Source organism: Macrobrachium rosenbergii, chromosome 42 (genome assembly GCF_040412425.1).
Source record: "Macrobrachium rosenbergii isolate ZJJX-2024 chromosome 42, ASM4041242v1, whole genome shotgun sequence".
Classification (NCBI taxonomy): domain Eukaryota; kingdom Metazoa; phylum Arthropoda; class Malacostraca; order Decapoda; family Palaemonidae; genus Macrobrachium; species Macrobrachium rosenbergii.
This window is the reverse complement of record NC_089782.1, coordinates 33,445,380-33,462,482: the sequence shown is the minus strand read 5'-3', so window position 1 is coordinate 33,462,482 and position 17,103 is coordinate 33,445,380. Positions and strand designations below refer to the sequence as shown.

Here is a 17,103-nt window from a genome sequence, read left to right as displayed (position 1 = left end):
AATGTTAGCCTTATGGAAACTAGAATCTTAGCCTAGTGGTCTGCATAAAGTATTTGATATTAAAAACAATAACAATCTTTCATGAAATATATCAGCCCAATCTTGTGCACTGACATCAATTTGTTATACAGATAAGCAAATTAAGTTCTCTTACCAGCCTGATCATTAATGGCCACGACCATAGTCAGGGTGGAACCGAGGGGTACAATGCCAGTAACTGGTGAGGCCCAAGGTCCCTTTCCATCTTGGATCTCCATCCAGCAGTCTACGTTGTCACCTGTTGGAAGCACAGAAATATTAGAACTAGAATTTCCCTTATTGTTAATTTAGGGTATACCATCCCATTCACTGTTCTCACCTTACAAGAGATTATGAATTGATTATAATTCAAGTACTTGGTCCAAAGTTTTTTAGATCTAGAATTACCCCCTCTTGTCAAAGCTAAGGTATGTCAACCCATTCACAGGTCTTGCGTTACAAGGGATTATGAATTGATTATAATTTAAGCTCTAAAACCCTTCTAAATTCGCTTTTGGTCTCATTGGAAGCAAAACTTTATTGACAAGAAATCCGAGACAGTTATTTCTCTCAAGTACATTTAATGTCATGGTTATCTTATGATCAAATCGGAAATTTATTATTGGCGTCTGCGCCCAATTACACCCAATCTGGAAACAACTGCTTATATCTGAACTACTACAGTTAAGGGAGAACTCGGGTAGTTTGCAGAACGGCGGGATCAGGCTCAAACACTACCTCCGGACGGAAGCTTAGTCCATTTTTCCGATGTTAAGTGTTACTTTTGGGGCGATGGGCTCCAGAGGGAGAGGGGTTTGGTCAGGGCATGGTGCCCTAAGTGAGGTTAAGGAAGTAAGGTCTGGTTAGGTCAGGACACGTAAATCGTATTGAAGAAGTATTGGTTCCTTGTTGCCTTGAATTAGGAGCTCATTTTAGAAATCAATTTTTCATACATTTAATAGAATATCATAGTGTCTGGAGGCGTCTACAAGGTCACTAACGCTGCCCTAAAATGGAAAACTGCAGTATCTGCAAAATTTTCGAAACTGAGATATGCCATCTATTGGGCTCGTGAAACACTAATACACAAGTTGCTGCAGTTTCAGAATGATTCTTCCGTGCTTTATTTAGGGGGTCCCATTTGCAGTATCTGGAAAATCAGTAGTAAGGCAAGGGAGCATCTACCATTTTCCTCAGTTTTGTATTTTTGCAGACACTGCAACCTTCCATTTTAGGGCAGAATACTACCGTATACACAACGAATATCACGTGACAAGGACAAAGTTTAGAACAAATAGGACCAAGATTTTGCTGCTTAAAAGTGAGGTTTGTTGTCTGGAAGAAATCTTCGGAGGGGGTCTCTGCTGTCATTTTCTAAAACTAGGATATAGTCATTTATGTCATAATGGCTACCTCCACTAGCACCCATCTTTCTCAACTCTCCCAGAGAGAACTCTAACCATAACAGTGTTTCACAGGAAAACGAGAGATGAATAACAGATGAAGGGAAAATCCAAGAGAGTAAACATACCTCTGAAGTTCAGTTCAACGACTTCCAGGTCGGCGATGACCATGGGAGGCTTGCTGGCCGTCTTCTCATAATCATTGTACCATTCGCAGCGGAGACGCTTGGCTTCGTCCCACACCTGAGGTTGGAGGGAATAATCGTTCAATGTGAGTTTCACCAAACGAGCCGAAACTTTGTGGATAAGTCTCTCTATAAATGAAGCTATGGAGAAAATGCTGGTTTTCTAAATGGGGAAAATTGCAATAGAGAGCTTGCTGGTTTTCTAAATGGGAAAAAACTACATTAGAGAGCACACTAGTTTTTTAATTAAAAAACTACAATAGAGAGCATAGTTTTCTAAATGAAAAAAACTACAATAGAGAGCAAGCTAGTTTTCTAAATAAAAAACTACAATAGAGAGCATGCTAGTTTTTTAAATAAAAAAAACTACAATAGAGGCCATGCTAGTTTTCTAAATAAAAAAAAACTACAATAGAGAACATGCTAGTTTTCTAAATGGAAAAACTACAATAGAGAACATGCTAGTTTTCTAAATAAAAAAAACTACAATAGAGAACATACTAGTTTTCTAAATGAAAAAATCTACATTAGAGAGTATGCTAGTTTTCTAAATGAAAAAACTGCAATAGAGGGCATGCTAGTTTTCTAAATAAAAAAAACTACAATAGAGAACATGCTAGTTTTCTAAATGAAAAAAATTCTAAATAGAAAAAATGCAACTAAATTTATTGTTATTCGTTTTTACTCGCCAGTGAAGTTGCTTGCACGGAGGTTACAACTGCTTGCTTGCCTACAAGATAGATGAAATAGTCATATAGAAGGATTTCAATGAACTCTTGCTGAAGGCTGGACGAAAGGAACATGAAGATTTCTTTATTGTATTTTTTTTTTTTTTTGCCTTAGCTAAACTACGCGGTCTGATTGCTTTGTAACTGAGAGGTAGAAATCGAATGGCGATAGGCGAACGAGTAAACAAAAAAAAAAACTTTCACAAAAATGATAAAAACGAATACTGTTCATAATGTGATTTGCCGAAATATTAATGTTCTTAGTTCCGAGAACAGAGAGAAATAAATTATATAGAAAAAAAAACAGCGAATTCGACTAATTTCTGAATATTTTCGAGAGAAACACTGCAAAAAAAAAAAAAAACTCCTTGACGACTTACCATGAATTAACACATGAGAAATTATCTTTTCATCTCGTCTTTAGTTTCCTGAAAAGAAAACTATTGTGCCGGATTTGTCTGTCCGTCCGCACTTTTTTCTGTCCGTACTTTTCCTGTCAGATCTTAAAAACTACTGAGGCTAGAGGGCTGCAAATTGGTATGTTGATCACCCACCCTCCAATCATCAAACATACCAAATTGCAGACCTGTAGCCACAGTAGTTTTGATTTTATTTAAGGTTAAAGTTAGCTATAATCGTGCATCTGACGATGATATAGGCCAGCCCACAACCGGGCCGTGGTTAAAGTTCCATGGGCCGCGGCTCATACAACATTATACCGAGACCACCGAAACATAGATCTATTTTCGGCGGCCTCGATTATACGCCTTACAGAAAACTCGATTGCGCCGAAGAAACATCGGCGCATTTTTTTTTACTTGTTCGTTAAGAGATTCAAAGAATGGTTCCTGTAACGGTCACGAAAGCAAATTCAGACGGAATGAAAGCAGCGGAACAAGCACAAGGCGTTGTAGGTCCATACAAAAACCACTTCGCGATATCGCACTTGAAGTCACTGACTGAAAAACGCTGTTTGCTTTTCTTGAATAATCGGTTCTTGCGGGAAACGGTTGCTTTATGACACGCTTGGCTAAGGCTGGCCTGGCCGGCTTTATCTGTGCACGTGAGAGAGAGAGAGAGAGAGAGAGAGAGAGAGAGAGAGAGAGAGAGAGAGAGAGAGAGAGATATTGATGGATAGAAAGATAGGTGAATAGAGAGAGAGAGAGAGAGAGAGAGAGAGATGTTGGTGGATTGAAAGATAGATGAAAAGAGAGAGAGAGAGAAAGAGAGAGAGAGAGAGAGATTGACGGTTAGAAAGACTGATAAAAATAGATAGAGATAGATAGAGAGAGAAATAGAGGAATAAAGAGAGAGAGATTGACGGTTAGAAAGATAGATAAAAAGAGATAGAAATAGATAGATAGAGAGAGAGAGAGAGAGAGAGAGAGAGAGAGAGAGAGAGAGAGAGAGAGAGAGAGAGAGAGAGAGAGATTTGAGCATCTGAGATGAAAATATGCCGAATACATTCTGTGTAAAATAGAGGAAGAGAAATTTGACATTTCAAATTGAAATTACACTGAATGTAATGTATGTATGTCAAACCTGAGAGAGAGAGAGAGAGAGAGAGAGAGAGAGAGAGAGAGAGAGAGAGAGAGAGAGAGAGAGAGAGAGAGAGATTTGAGCATCTGAGATGAAAATATGCTGAATATATTCTGTGTAAAATAGAGGAAGAGAAATTTGACATTTCAAATTGAAATTACACTGAATGTAATGTATGTATGTCAAACCTGAGAGAGAGAGAGAGAGAGAGAGAGAGAGAGAGAGAGAGAGAGAGAGAGAGAGAGAGAGAGAGAGAGAGAGAGAGAGAGAGAGAGAAGGCTTTTCCACGAATCTCTCCAACCAATGACACACCACCTCTCAAACACCTGCCTGTCCCTTACCTCAATCAGATCCGCGTCGTACTGGATAATGATTGTATTCTCGTAAAACTTCCCTCCCATGTCAGGCTTGGTGCCACAGCCGTCGTAATAGATCTGGAACTCGAAGGTGGTGCCCCCTGACCTCGGCCCTACGTACATGCAGTTCGGCTGGCCGTACTGACCCTTGGAGAACACCAGGCCCTGGAAGATTGGGTTAGTTTTCAGTCGGGGAGCGACTGCGTTGGGGAATTGTCGCGCGTGAAAGTGTTCTGGCACTTTCTGGCACCTTTTAGCACTCTGGTGCCAAGAGGCACTTATTTTTTGGTGAATGTACTTTGAGGTGTTACCTAAACGAGCTTGGCAATGTAATTTCATTAGTTATGATTTCCGGCACTTTCTGGCACCTTTTGGCACTTTGGTGCCAAGCTAGGCACTTATTTTTTTGGTGAATGTACTTTGAGGTGTTATCAAAATGAGCTCGGCAATGTAATTTCATTAGTTATGATTTCTGGCACTTTTTGGCACCTTTTGGGCACTTTGGTGCCAAGCTAAGCACTTATTTTTTTTTGGTGAATATACTTTAAGGTGTTACCTAAACGAACTTGGTTCCAGTAATTTTATTACCTATGAAATAAAGAATTTAAGTACAAATGACAGCTAAAGTATCGTAGCATCTGGTGCCATTTTAATACGGATTTTTACAAGCTGTAGACATCATGATATGGCCTACTGCTTGTAATATTCTGCATTGAAGTGTCATAAGATGCTGCGAAATTTTAGTTTTCATGTGTACCCTGATTAGAATCTTTAATAATTCATAACTAATGTTATATTGCAGATCTCAGGTACTTGATGAGAATTCTGAAAAATGCCAAATTTCAGATTTTCATTTATCACAGCATAGCAACTTTGTTTATTTAACTTACAGAATTTGAAAATACTAAGAGATCAGTTATGAAGGAAAAATAATGGAATTTTTCAATGGAAGCTTTTGATCTTATAGCACTAGAAAATGAATTCAAAATTATTGAAAAGACGAGATGAAATATCACTGATTCTTCACGCAATTAGATTATTGATTTACTTTGTACGACCAATGAGTTTAATGAACAATGCCTCAAGCGAGGAGCATTCAAACCAAACTCTCATGATTAAAGTTAGGTATTATATAAATATACATGTATATATATACATACATATATATATATATATATATATATATATATATATATATATATATATATATATATATATATATATATATGCACGTATGTGTATACGTGTGTTTTATGTCATAACACTTAAATATTATAAAAATCCATCCGGATCCATCTGGATCTATACAGGATTCATCCGGATCTACCAGGATCCATCCGGATCTATCCAGGATCCATCCGGATCTATCCAGGATCCATCCGGATCTACCAGGATCCATCCGGATCTACCAGGGTCCATCCGGACCTACCACGATCCATCTGGATCTACCAGGATCCATCCGGATCTACCAGCAGGATCCTCTCACCTGGAACGGAGCAGTGAAGGCCAGCTGGACAGTCAGGTGATCCTTACCGCACATGACCTCTAATTGGCTGATGGACACTTGGCTCTCGGGGCGTTCCAGGGCAAACTCTCCCTGGTAATTCTGTGCCCACGTGCCCACCTGTGGGTGAAAGCATCCGGGTATTAGAGGATTTCATGAAGGGAAAAATTATGCAAACAATATTTTTGGATATATATATATATATATATATATATATATATATATATATATATATATATATATATATATATATATATATATATATGTATATATATATATATATATATATATATATATATATATATATATATATATATATATATATATATATATATATATATATATAGAGAGAGAGAGAGAGAGAGAGAGAGAGAGAGAGAGTCCAAGTATTTAGTGGTACGCATCTTGTACAATTAACCTGGTTATTCAAGGGTGAAAAAATGGTCTGACAAATACACATAATTGATCTTAATAGTCTTCCTGTATATGTATATATATATATATATATATATATATATATATATATATATATATATATATATATATATATATATATATATATAAATCCTTCGATATCCATTCATTAATAGACCATTACAACTCGGCCAGCACCTAGTACTCCCTTCGTCCGTAACCGCGCCCGGAACAAAAGGCCTTGGCTTCGGTTTGCTATTTCGAACAAACACTGACCCAAATGGACGGAGCGGCGACCACCTGTGCATCAGTCTCTCACTATGTATGTCTGTGTATGTCTGTTAACAGTCTCATCTCCGGCTGATTGTTCTCCAAGATCACCTTTTTATAGTCCACTGTCATATTCAGGTCGCGCGTGGCTGTGGGATGACTGCTGGCTTCAGCGTCGTCGCTATTGTAATTGTGACCTAGAGCCATCTTTCATGCAAAGATTTGTGCTGCTCTTTTGGTGCTGGCGTATGATAGAGAGAGAGAGAGAGAGAGAGAGAGAGAGAGAGAGAGAGAGAGAGAGAGGTATTTTTGGCTATTGCGAAACGAAAGATTAGGCCTACCAGTGATAGAAAGATTCTGATCTTTTGATACATGGGAGACAGCGGGCTCGTTCAAGAGGTATTCTGGCTATTGCGAAACGTTCTTCTTGTTGTTTTTCGATCATCATCACTATTGTGGTTGTACTTTTGACCTCCCTGTGATATAAAGATTTCTGCTCTTTTGCTACAGGCATACGGAAAAGAGGGTTCGTTCAAGAGGCATTTTGTTTTTGCTGTTGCGAAACATTCCTCGTGCTGTTTTTGGCGCGATTTTTACATCTGAAGCCCTGGGACAGCGGTTGTACCTCGGCTCGTTCAGTAGGATCTTGTGTGTTTCAACATGATCATCGTGTCAACTGCTTGGACACTGAACGTGGCTATGATTTATTTTATGTTTGTCATTCTCTTTCTTAAGGATATAGCTTGGCTTCGTTCAAGAAGTCACTTTTTTCTTCTAATGCTACTCATGTAACGGTTCGAGCCCTAGACCTAGCTGGAGTTCGTTCATAAGGCATCTTAAGGATATAATTTGGCTTCGTTCAAGAAGTAACGTCTTTTTTACGACTGCTACTCATGTTAACTGTATGAGCCCTAGACATAGCTGGTGTTCGTTCATAAGGTATCTTGAGGATATAATTCGGCTTCGTTCAAGAAGTAACTTTTTTCTCCTAATGCTACTCGCGTTAACTATTCGAGCCCTAGACCTAGTTAATGTTCGCCCACGAGCCATCTTAATAAGTCTACTTGTTCATTCCATTAGTTGACCAGATGACTGATGTAGATATAGTGCGCGTTCAGGAGGAATATTTGTATTTCGTTCTATTCCTGTTAACTGTTCGAACAGCTGGTTGAATGTACGAGGTCGCTTTCTATCAACGGCCATTTAATCAAATTCAGAAGGCACGTTCCATTGACACGAAGATTTCCATTCCCGGTTTTATTGTGTCATTGACAAAAAAGGTCATAGATTTAAAAGAAATATTTAAAAAAATATATATATAAGAAAGTAGAATTCTTTCATGAATGCTTACGTTACCCATACTGGAACAATGTAAGTCTTCTTCTGATGATAAATCATTTCCAGATTGCTTCTTTTCAAGAAGAAGAAGAAGAAGAAGAAGAAGAAGAAGAAGAAGAAGAAGAAGAAGAAGAAGAGAGAGAGAGAGAGAGAGAGAGAGAGAGATTCCTCGTTTCTTAAAAATATTTTTTCATCAGAAAAGGAACGAACAAGTGTCCTGTATCGGAGAGTTGTTCTCTCTCTCTCTCTCTCTCTCTCTCTCTCTCTCTCTCTCTCTCTCTCTCTTCACCCATTCAAGCATTACAAAAACCCTGTCATTGCAAGTTACTGAAGGAATCTCGAGCCAAACCTACCGTGGTGATACCACGTTATGTGTAACTAAGCTGTCAATTAGAGATCCCAGATTCGGCCCTGTGTTAAATAGCCCGAAGGCCTCGACACCTGTCATTTGCTCTCTCTCTCTCTCTCTCTCTCTCTCTCTCTCTCTCTCTCTCTCTCTCTCTCCAAACTTGAGGCGCATCTGATTTAGGCCAGATAACAGCTTGGAGAAGGACCGTATAAACTTCGCGGCGCTCTCGGGAGAAACAGGGTATTTGCAAAGCAAGGAACGTGGAAAATAAAGCATATTTATCAAACAAAGATTGTAAAGCTTACCCATAATAATGTTAAAACGGCGGCCTTCCACCAAGTCATCATGACGACGGCACTCAACCAAACTCCACCAGCCTGGGGAAAAAAATAAAAGAGAATCGGTTAGGTCTTGGATCTCTCAGCCTAGGCCTAAGCAAAGCTCATCTAGACATACTCATTGATTGTTAGGCTTTTAATCACTTCTCTTTTTACTATTTTGAGAAAAGTAAATTAACATAGGGAATAGACATAAAGCCATACGCATGTACATTAACGTGCATTCTCAGCATAGGCCTATGCAATCCCCATCTAGACATACTCATTGATTGTTAAGCTTTTAATAATTTTTCATTCAATAATTGGAGAGAAGTAAGGTGTATGAGGACCAGTAAATTAACATAGGGAATAGACATAAAGCCACACACACGTACACTCCCAGCCTAGGCCTATGCAATCCCCATCAAAGACATGCTCATTGACTGTTAAGCTTTTAATCACTTCTCTTTCACACTTTTGAGAAAAAGTAAGTATGTGAGGACCATTGGATTAACAAAGGGAATAGGTACAAGGCCATACACATGTACACACTAAATACGTACACCCTCAGCCTAGGCCTATGCAATCCCCATCTAGACATGTTCATTGATTGTTAAGCTTTTAATCACTTCTCTTTCACACTTTTGAGGAAAGTAAGCTATTTAGGACCAATGGATTAGCAAAGGGAATAAATGCAAAGCCACACACGTACACACCGTTGCTACGGCTACAGCAACCATTGCTGCTATATAACAGCAACGGTACTTCTCGTGACAACTTGGCACGACGATCTAGGTGCACAGGTCAGCAAGACTTGCCCCAGGAGCCTCTGATTCGCCACCGAGTTCCATCGGCGATGATTTATTGGTTTAGCTTTTGATGACTCCGTCTCGTTTTGCTATTTTTATCTCTCTCTCTCTCTCTCTCTCTCTCTCTCTCTCTCTTCTCTGTTTCTATTTCTGTGTATTTCTTTAAAGGATTGCTGAATTGGATAAGGGTTTTGCTTGCAATCTTAGAGCGATAGCAGGCATAATGCTGTTTACACAAATACACACATACATATATATACATGTATATAAAACAAACTTAATCTAATGATAGCTAAACCTTTCCTAATCTCCCTTCTCTCTCTCTCTCTCTCTCTCTCTCTCTCTCTCTCTCTCTCTCTCTCTCTCTCTCTCTCTCTCTCTCTCTCTCTCTCTGGAAGCACGTGGAGAGGTCACGACCTCGGCTCAATTCCCGGGTCATATTTTACTTCTCAAATGACAGAGTTAAAGTCTGCAGAGTTGTTTTAACTTTGCCTAATTGCTGAGCAAGGTAAACATTACAAGCTTAGTGATCAATTGCTTTTAATTGTCGGAGTTGGGCCTTGATTAGGAAAGGAAGTTATTAGCATTTAAGAGATTGTATGTTTATTTGTTTATGTATATCTGTATATGTATATATATGTGTATATATATATATATATATATATATATATATATATATATATATATATATATATATATATATATATATATATATTGCTCAGTAGGTTAATGGCTTTCCAATTCCTTTCATATGAATGTTTGCACGTTTATAATAATAATAATAATAATAATAATAATAATAATAATAATAATAATAATAATAATAATAATAATAATAATAATAATAGGGAAATATTCAGGTGCAATTAAGGCTAGGTCAGCTCTGGCCGTCAGTATTTGGGGGCTTTAAAATTGTAACAATTTCTGTCTCAATTCAGGTGAATTGGAAAAATCTTAAATTTTTTTTTTCTTTAATTAAAAGAAATATTAAAAAGAGAGAAAACTACTACGCTTGGTAATGAACTGAGGGAAAACTGATTAAGCAAGAATGAGACTTGTAATTACTGCAATTTCTCTGCTCTCTCATTTTCCATTCTCCTCTCTCTCTCTCCATTTTCCATTACCTCTCCTCCCCCTCTCTTTCCATTACTTTCTCTCTCTCTCTCTCTCTCTCTCTCTCTCTCTCTCTCTCTCTCTCTCTCTCTCTCTCTCTCTCTTTTACCTGAGGCATCTTCCTGACTCTGGTTAATAACAATTGTATACACACACACACACATATATACATATGTATATGTGTATATATGTATATGTATAAACTCAAGTACCGTTTTCTTAAAGTCTTCTCCGATTGTGAAAGCTTCCCCAAAGACTAATGATGACGAAGAATGACAGTGAAAAAATCATTCTTTTAAATAAAATGAAAAAAAAAAGAATATGTACATTCTTTAGCAGAATCAAAACTCGTTACTCTATTCTTTATTTTCTTTGCTATCATTTTTATTTTCTTCTCGACTGAAAGTCGCTTTCCTAATGTTTTCTCTCTATTTTTCTTTGTGGCCATTTATATATATATATATATATGTATATATATATATATATATATATATATATATATATATATATATATATATGAAGTAACTTCTTAATTATCAAATACAAATTGACTTCATTAAAATGAGAGTAGTGTGTATGCCTAGTGTAACAAACAGTTGTTTGTAGCTGTTTGTTGGTGTAAATCTTCATGTAAATTTGCATGATAAAATACACAATTTCACACCTTGTCGTACAATGAAAGCTTGTGCCTGTTTCACTTTCATCTTGCTGATAACAGCAGGAAACGTAGCAGGAGCAGGAGTAGCAGGAGTAGCAGTAGCAGGAGCAGGAGTAGCAGGAATCAGCAGAAGCAGGAGCGAAAGTGGTCACAACAGGCAAAATTGGTAAGTTTGTTTACATGTGTACTGTCCTATACTGGGTTGCTTTCAATGTTTTTTTCCCTTCTAGTATTGCAGTTCTGATACTATTACTACTACTGATACTACTACTACTAATACTACTACCACCACCACCACTAATAATAATAATAATAATAATAATAATAATAATAATAATAATAATAATAATAATAATAATTTAGTGCAAACAAGGTTCTCCTGGCCTGACGTGATTCAACAGAAATTCACCAATAATGGTCAGTGCATTACGCTGCCTCATCTTCGGTAATGCAACAAAAGCCGAATCTGAACTAATCACTTGAATAGGAAAACTCTTTCCGAGAAGAATCCCAAGTAAATGACAAGCACTTTCTCCACCTAACTTTCGAAATTCGAGAAGAACAATAATGGTCAAGACAGCTCTTCTGGGGAAAGTGGAAAACGGCAGTAGCAATAACAGGGTCAGTCTGTCAGATCAGTGATAGATTGGCATCATTCTGGCAGCGCAAATGATGAGCTGGATCTACAGAAAAGACGGAGTGATAAAATATGAACTGGACCTACAGAAAAGACAAACTGATGAAATGTGAACTGGATTTACAGGCTTGAGTCGAAAAGACAGATTGATAAACTAGGTTTATCAAAGGGGCCCACTGGACCATCTAATAAATGAAGTCTGGAAATCACATAGTGAATCAGTTCTGACAAGTGACAAGGCAGAACTACAAAACTGGGAGGTTTTGAATACAGAAGTATCTCATTCTTGTCAATATTATTGGGCGTAAATTATTTAGTTTTTGACTGGCCTAACCTACTGTACAAGGCAGAAAAATCATTACATTGTCCACCGGTTGTAATAAACTGTACACATTCATTAGGCATTGCTCCAGCACATATTCATAAATATAGGTTGTGTATTTGATAAAACAGTTGGCCTTCAAGTTGAACTACTTTTTAACCATTTTTCAGAGCTGTACAGAAAGCATTACATGATTGACGGGATATGTTGAAGTTACAATTAATGTGGTTGTTTATGCATATGCATGTGTATATCATACTGTATGTTTTATGCATATATAATATATATGTATGTGTGTATGTATGTATATAATAGGTATATACACACAATCGCTTCTTTGATGATTCATTAAACGTAAATATTCTCTTGCTTATGTGAACAGGGCATTTCAGTTGTGACCCCCTCAGTTTCGGGGTTTCAAAATCAGCCCCCCAAACCCCCCACCCAGCTATCCACATCCCTTATTCGACTTTCTCGACAAGCGTAAAAACAGCAGATGTCGAAGAAAGGCAAAGAATTATAATGTCAATCATTTCACTGTAGTGATAAGCTGTATAAAACTGCGTTATTTTGAATCTCAGCTCTTCGGCTATGAAATATTTCACAGGAATTCTATTCGACAAAAGATGAAGAGGAGAAATTAAAGAAATGAAAAGAAGAAATTAAAGATAGGAAAAGGAAAAGGCAAAACGAAAAGGAGAAAGTACAGAAAAGCAACGGACTCCAAAATACTTTAGAGCTGCGAGTCGCTTCTCCTGCCAAAAGCGTCCTTGGATGGTGTAAGTGTGTGTTTGTGTGTGCGTGTGTGTGTGTGTGTTTCAGAGCCTTCTTCATCTACTGTGATATGATCGTTCGTTCATTTTCCGGCGGTATCAAGGTGGTTAAATATCGTTTTGGTATCTGTGCTTAAAGTGTGTTCTTGGAGAAGTGGCTGCAGTTAGGCCTACGATACGGTGAGGTGCTCGGGGCTTGGAGCGAGACGGTGCTGGAGAGAGTTACTTGAGTATACTTGCTGTCGTTGTTTTTTGGTGTCGTTGTTTTTTGGTGTCTAAAGCGTTTAGTCTTTATGTAGGGAGCTCGGCTTTGAGTCTTTCTTTTTTCATTTGTGCAAGTTTTGATCTAAGCATTGTGGGGAGAGGAGTGGGTGTTGCCATCGATGTAAGCCTGGTAGCTCGGTGTACTTCACTTTTGTTAGTGTTAGTTTTGGTCTAAAGCCTGAGGATACATAGACTTAAGGCTAGCAACTAGGTGTATTTCGCTTTTATTGGCACTGTTATAAAGCATATGGAAGCATCGATGTAGGCTTTAGCTAAGTGTATTTCACTTTTATAGTTTTGTTTAAGTTGTGGTGGGGGGAGACTCCGACGTAGGCCTAGTAGCTAGGTATATTAGTTTTATTTCGGTTTATTGGTACTAGTTTTGCTCTAAAGCAGAGGGGAGTGTTGGGGGAGGATCGACGTAGGCCTAGTAGCTAGGTGGTTCGCTAACGTTGGTACTAGTTTCATTTTAAAGCATGATTGAGCTTGGGGGCGGGAGGTATCGCCGTAAGGTTTAATAGCAGAGTGTATTTCACTTTTAATATTTGGATCTCTCCTTCACTTTTTAAGTAAACTTGTGCCAACGCTGCATATATTCTGGACTAGCAGACTGATATTGTTAAACTTAATGTTCTTTAAGCTAATTTCAGCTTTTGCTGAAGCGTTAATTCTAAAATTACCATTTTGATGTAACTCTTGGAATAGTCTGGATATAATTAAACTTTAAATTTTCATTTTTATATTAGTCTGTGGCTCGTGGTATTTTAGGCTGTTTTGAAGTGCATTTGTCCGTTACAGAAATGTGAATTGTATTCCGATTGAGTAATGTCGGTGTATAGCAGGAAATTGTAAAGCATTTTAAGATGGCAAGACTTATCGGGTTAAGCCAATACTAAGTAGAACAGACTTCATGGATTTTTATATTACTGCAATTTGTATTTTCTCTTTATATTTAAGTATTTTTGTATTAATCTTATTACATTCCACGAGAGTAGAATAGTGTTATATTGTTTACTAGCTATCTCTTTAACTTATTATTTTGCACGAGCGTCGAGCAGGATTTAATTTTTCTTGTAAAACTTCAAATAAACTTTTAACCCTTTCCACCCCTTCAGGGGCGGAGCCCCTGTTTGGGGTGGAGGGGTGCCCCCTTTTTGATGTATGGTAAACCTCGGTTTACCATACATTCATAAAAAGGGGGTTAGCTAACTATTAATCAAAACATTCCTTTGCAGGTGGAGAGTTGTAAGTATTAATGTTACATTTAAGTTCAAATAAGTATTTAGTTAATGCTTAACTAAGAACTACGACTAATGCAGTACTTTAAGCCAGATAATTAGTCTATAGTTATATAATTAAAGCTTAAGTAGTTCAGTAGTTCAGTAATAGGAACTTGGCTTTTAAGTAAATATTTGATTAAAACTCTTTCATAAGATTAAACTAAATATTATGCAATTGGGGAAAATTTTACTTTGAGCTGCCATTGCACTGGAATTACTGTTTTAATGTGAGTTTTGAAAGTTTCTGTTCATTTCGTTAGCAATTGACCTAGTCAACCACACCTAACCTAACATAACCAGCAACACCAGGGCTTACCCTAGGTCTAGTGCGTAACATTAGTTTGTTGACTTGTACTTAATCAGCTTAATCAAATCAGTGATCAACTTAATCAAATCAGGGTGAGAAGTATTGAAAGGCTTAATTTCCATGTTTTGTCAGTTTTGTGACCCCGCCCCCGCAACAAAAACAAATATGGTTCCCCAAATTGTAAAATAGGGCCCTCTATGCCTAGAACAGACATTTTTTTAAGTCCAGATTGCAACAATGGTTTTAAAAGTAAAATGTCATTGTTACATAATGGTTTTAAAATAAAATACCAGTCAATGTTATAACTTTAAATATGAGTTTGGGCTAGATGGTAGGTAAGGCTATAAGTACTGCAGGCTTCTAGGGCTGAATAATGGTCTAATTTAAAGCTTTTGAGATTTTCAGCAAGACTTGATTTAAGATGTTCAGGAACCTTCAGTTCAAATATTAAATCCTACTGATGTAGCTTATGTTCAGTGGCTTAAGCATTTCAGTAAGCTTCAGTTCAAATAACTAAATCAAATAATTGACCTATCTTCCATTTTGAACACTTGCTTCAACCTGTTGAAAAATTGAGTGTTGCCACAAGAACGCCATTTATAAATTTTTTTCGTTTGTCTAATCGTTTACTGCTATATTCCTTTTAGGGTGAACTGTTGTGATAACCTGCTAGACCCGATTTGTGCATCCTGCTGTAAGACTGGTGTCGGAAATGTCTTGACAAGCAGACCTAGGTGGATGGTTCAAGACATTATTAGGCCAGTTTTGAAGCTGGTAAGAATGGGGTCCTTGGAATTCTGGACCCGGACTACTAGACTGGTTTCCAAAGATTGGCTTAACAAGTAGACCATCGTGAATAGGTCACAGCCTTCAGTTAATCTTCAAACTGGTAAGATTGGGGTTCTTTGAATTCTGGTGTAACTGTTGACCTAATCAGACTTTAAAATCTTTAAGCATTAAGGATTTTAAAGCCATTTGTAGTTTTGTTAATTTCCCATAAGTGATGTTCAAACTTGAAATATCCTGCAGTTTTAAGTCTGCCACAGGAATATGAAAATTCCACTCTGAGAAACTCCTTAATTGCAAGAGTGAATATTTGCTTTTGCCTATGCAAAATGTAGCTGGGTCTATGTAAGGTTATAGTTAAAATTTTCCCTAATGCTTTTCTATTCTTTTGCAGGTTTTAGGTTGGGCTGCAGTGGCTAACGTTTTTGGAGAGTGATGGACATGTTCCAACCGACTCAGTGAGACCAAATACACGAATTAAAACACGTTGGAAGTGTTTTAAAGGCTCAAAAGGTGCGAAGAATTGGTTAAGTATATTTCCTTAAAACTAATGTAATTTTAATAAAAAATAAAAAACTTTTGATTTTGTCAAGTTTTCTTGGTGTGCATGAGTGTACTGAAGGGAAGTATACCTGAAAATGTACTTTGTTGGTTTACTGATGGAATTTTTGAAATTTTCAATTTACCTGTTGCTTAAAGGCTTAGACAAGTGGATACTGGAAGGTGGTACAAGCTGCACAGGTATCCCCCACCCCTCCGGGGGTTAAAAGATCTAGTTAATACTCATTCTTGGCCAAAAATACAAAGAGGCATTTTGTTACAGGACAGCGTAGCATGGCTGGCTTTTAATACTTTTAGAAACTTTTAAAACTGATGGCATTACCTAGACCTTAGATCTGTGTATTTTATGGACTTGCCCTTCAAAGTGAATGAAAGGGAATAAGAATTGTAGTCTACTGCAAAGCAATGTCAAAGGCTGTGCTATAACTGACAACTGAAGGCCAGCCAGTGGCAATACCAGAGTTTTTAGCCAAGAACTATGGTAAACTGTATCTTACCAACTATCGAACGCTTAGTAGATATCAACAGTTAACAATTGCTGAAGTAGCACTATTACTAAATACAGGATTAGACAGTTACAATTTTCATAAGGCACCTTAGTCTTGCCGAAGGAACTCTTGCAACCATGCTTTGTTCCTGTCAAGGAACCCTTGTAATCCTGCTTAAGTCCCGTGAAGGAAAGCATATGATCATGCCTGAATCCTATCTAGGAGCTCTTACAATAATGTCTCGGCTCTGTCAAGGAATTTTTATCATGCCTAAGCCTTGTCAAGAAACTCTTATGCCAAAGTATTGCAATAAATAATGCATAAGTCCTGTGAAGGAACTCTTCCAATTATGCCTAAGTCCTATCGAAGAACACTTAGCACGCCATAGTAACTTAAAACCTCGGAAGGTTCGGGGGGAGAGAGGGAATTCTGGTCAAAATTCAACTTTCTCTTATTTTTTTGTAAGGCCTACTTCTCGTACGTTGTACGTTGGACGTTCAAGCTGGAAAGTTTGGAACCAGTAGACCTGGTATGGGTTGAAATTAAAAGCAATTGAAAGCAATAATATATCCACTAATTGGCAATAATTTTAAAACACTGGACTTTCAAACTGGTTTGCTGTTCAGTGTAATACACACACCTCTTTTGAATGGGTTCTTGAGCTGTCTAGACTGATCAGATGGT

General features: G+C 37.5%; 1 protein-coding gene across 1 annotated transcript in view; it reads right to left on the bottom strand.

Moving 5' to 3' along the window:
- Positions 1 to 17,103, bottom strand: part of LOC136828199 (cuticlin-4-like) — a 94,370-nt gene that overhangs the window by 1,898 nt on the left and 75,369 nt on the right. The window contains exons 2-6 of the mRNA XM_067086043.1: positions 8,410 to 8,481; positions 5,716 to 5,853; positions 4,215 to 4,394; positions 1,550 to 1,664; positions 155 to 277 (exon numbers count right to left, since the gene is read on the bottom strand). Coding sequence (XP_066942144.1) covers positions 155 to 277; positions 1,550 to 1,664; positions 4,215 to 4,394; positions 5,716 to 5,853; positions 8,410 to 8,451 — 598 coding nt within the window. The 5' untranslated portion in view covers positions 8,452 to 8,481. The remainder of the gene's footprint in view (positions 1 to 154; positions 278 to 1,549; positions 1,665 to 4,214; positions 4,395 to 5,715; positions 5,854 to 8,409; positions 8,482 to 17,103) is intronic.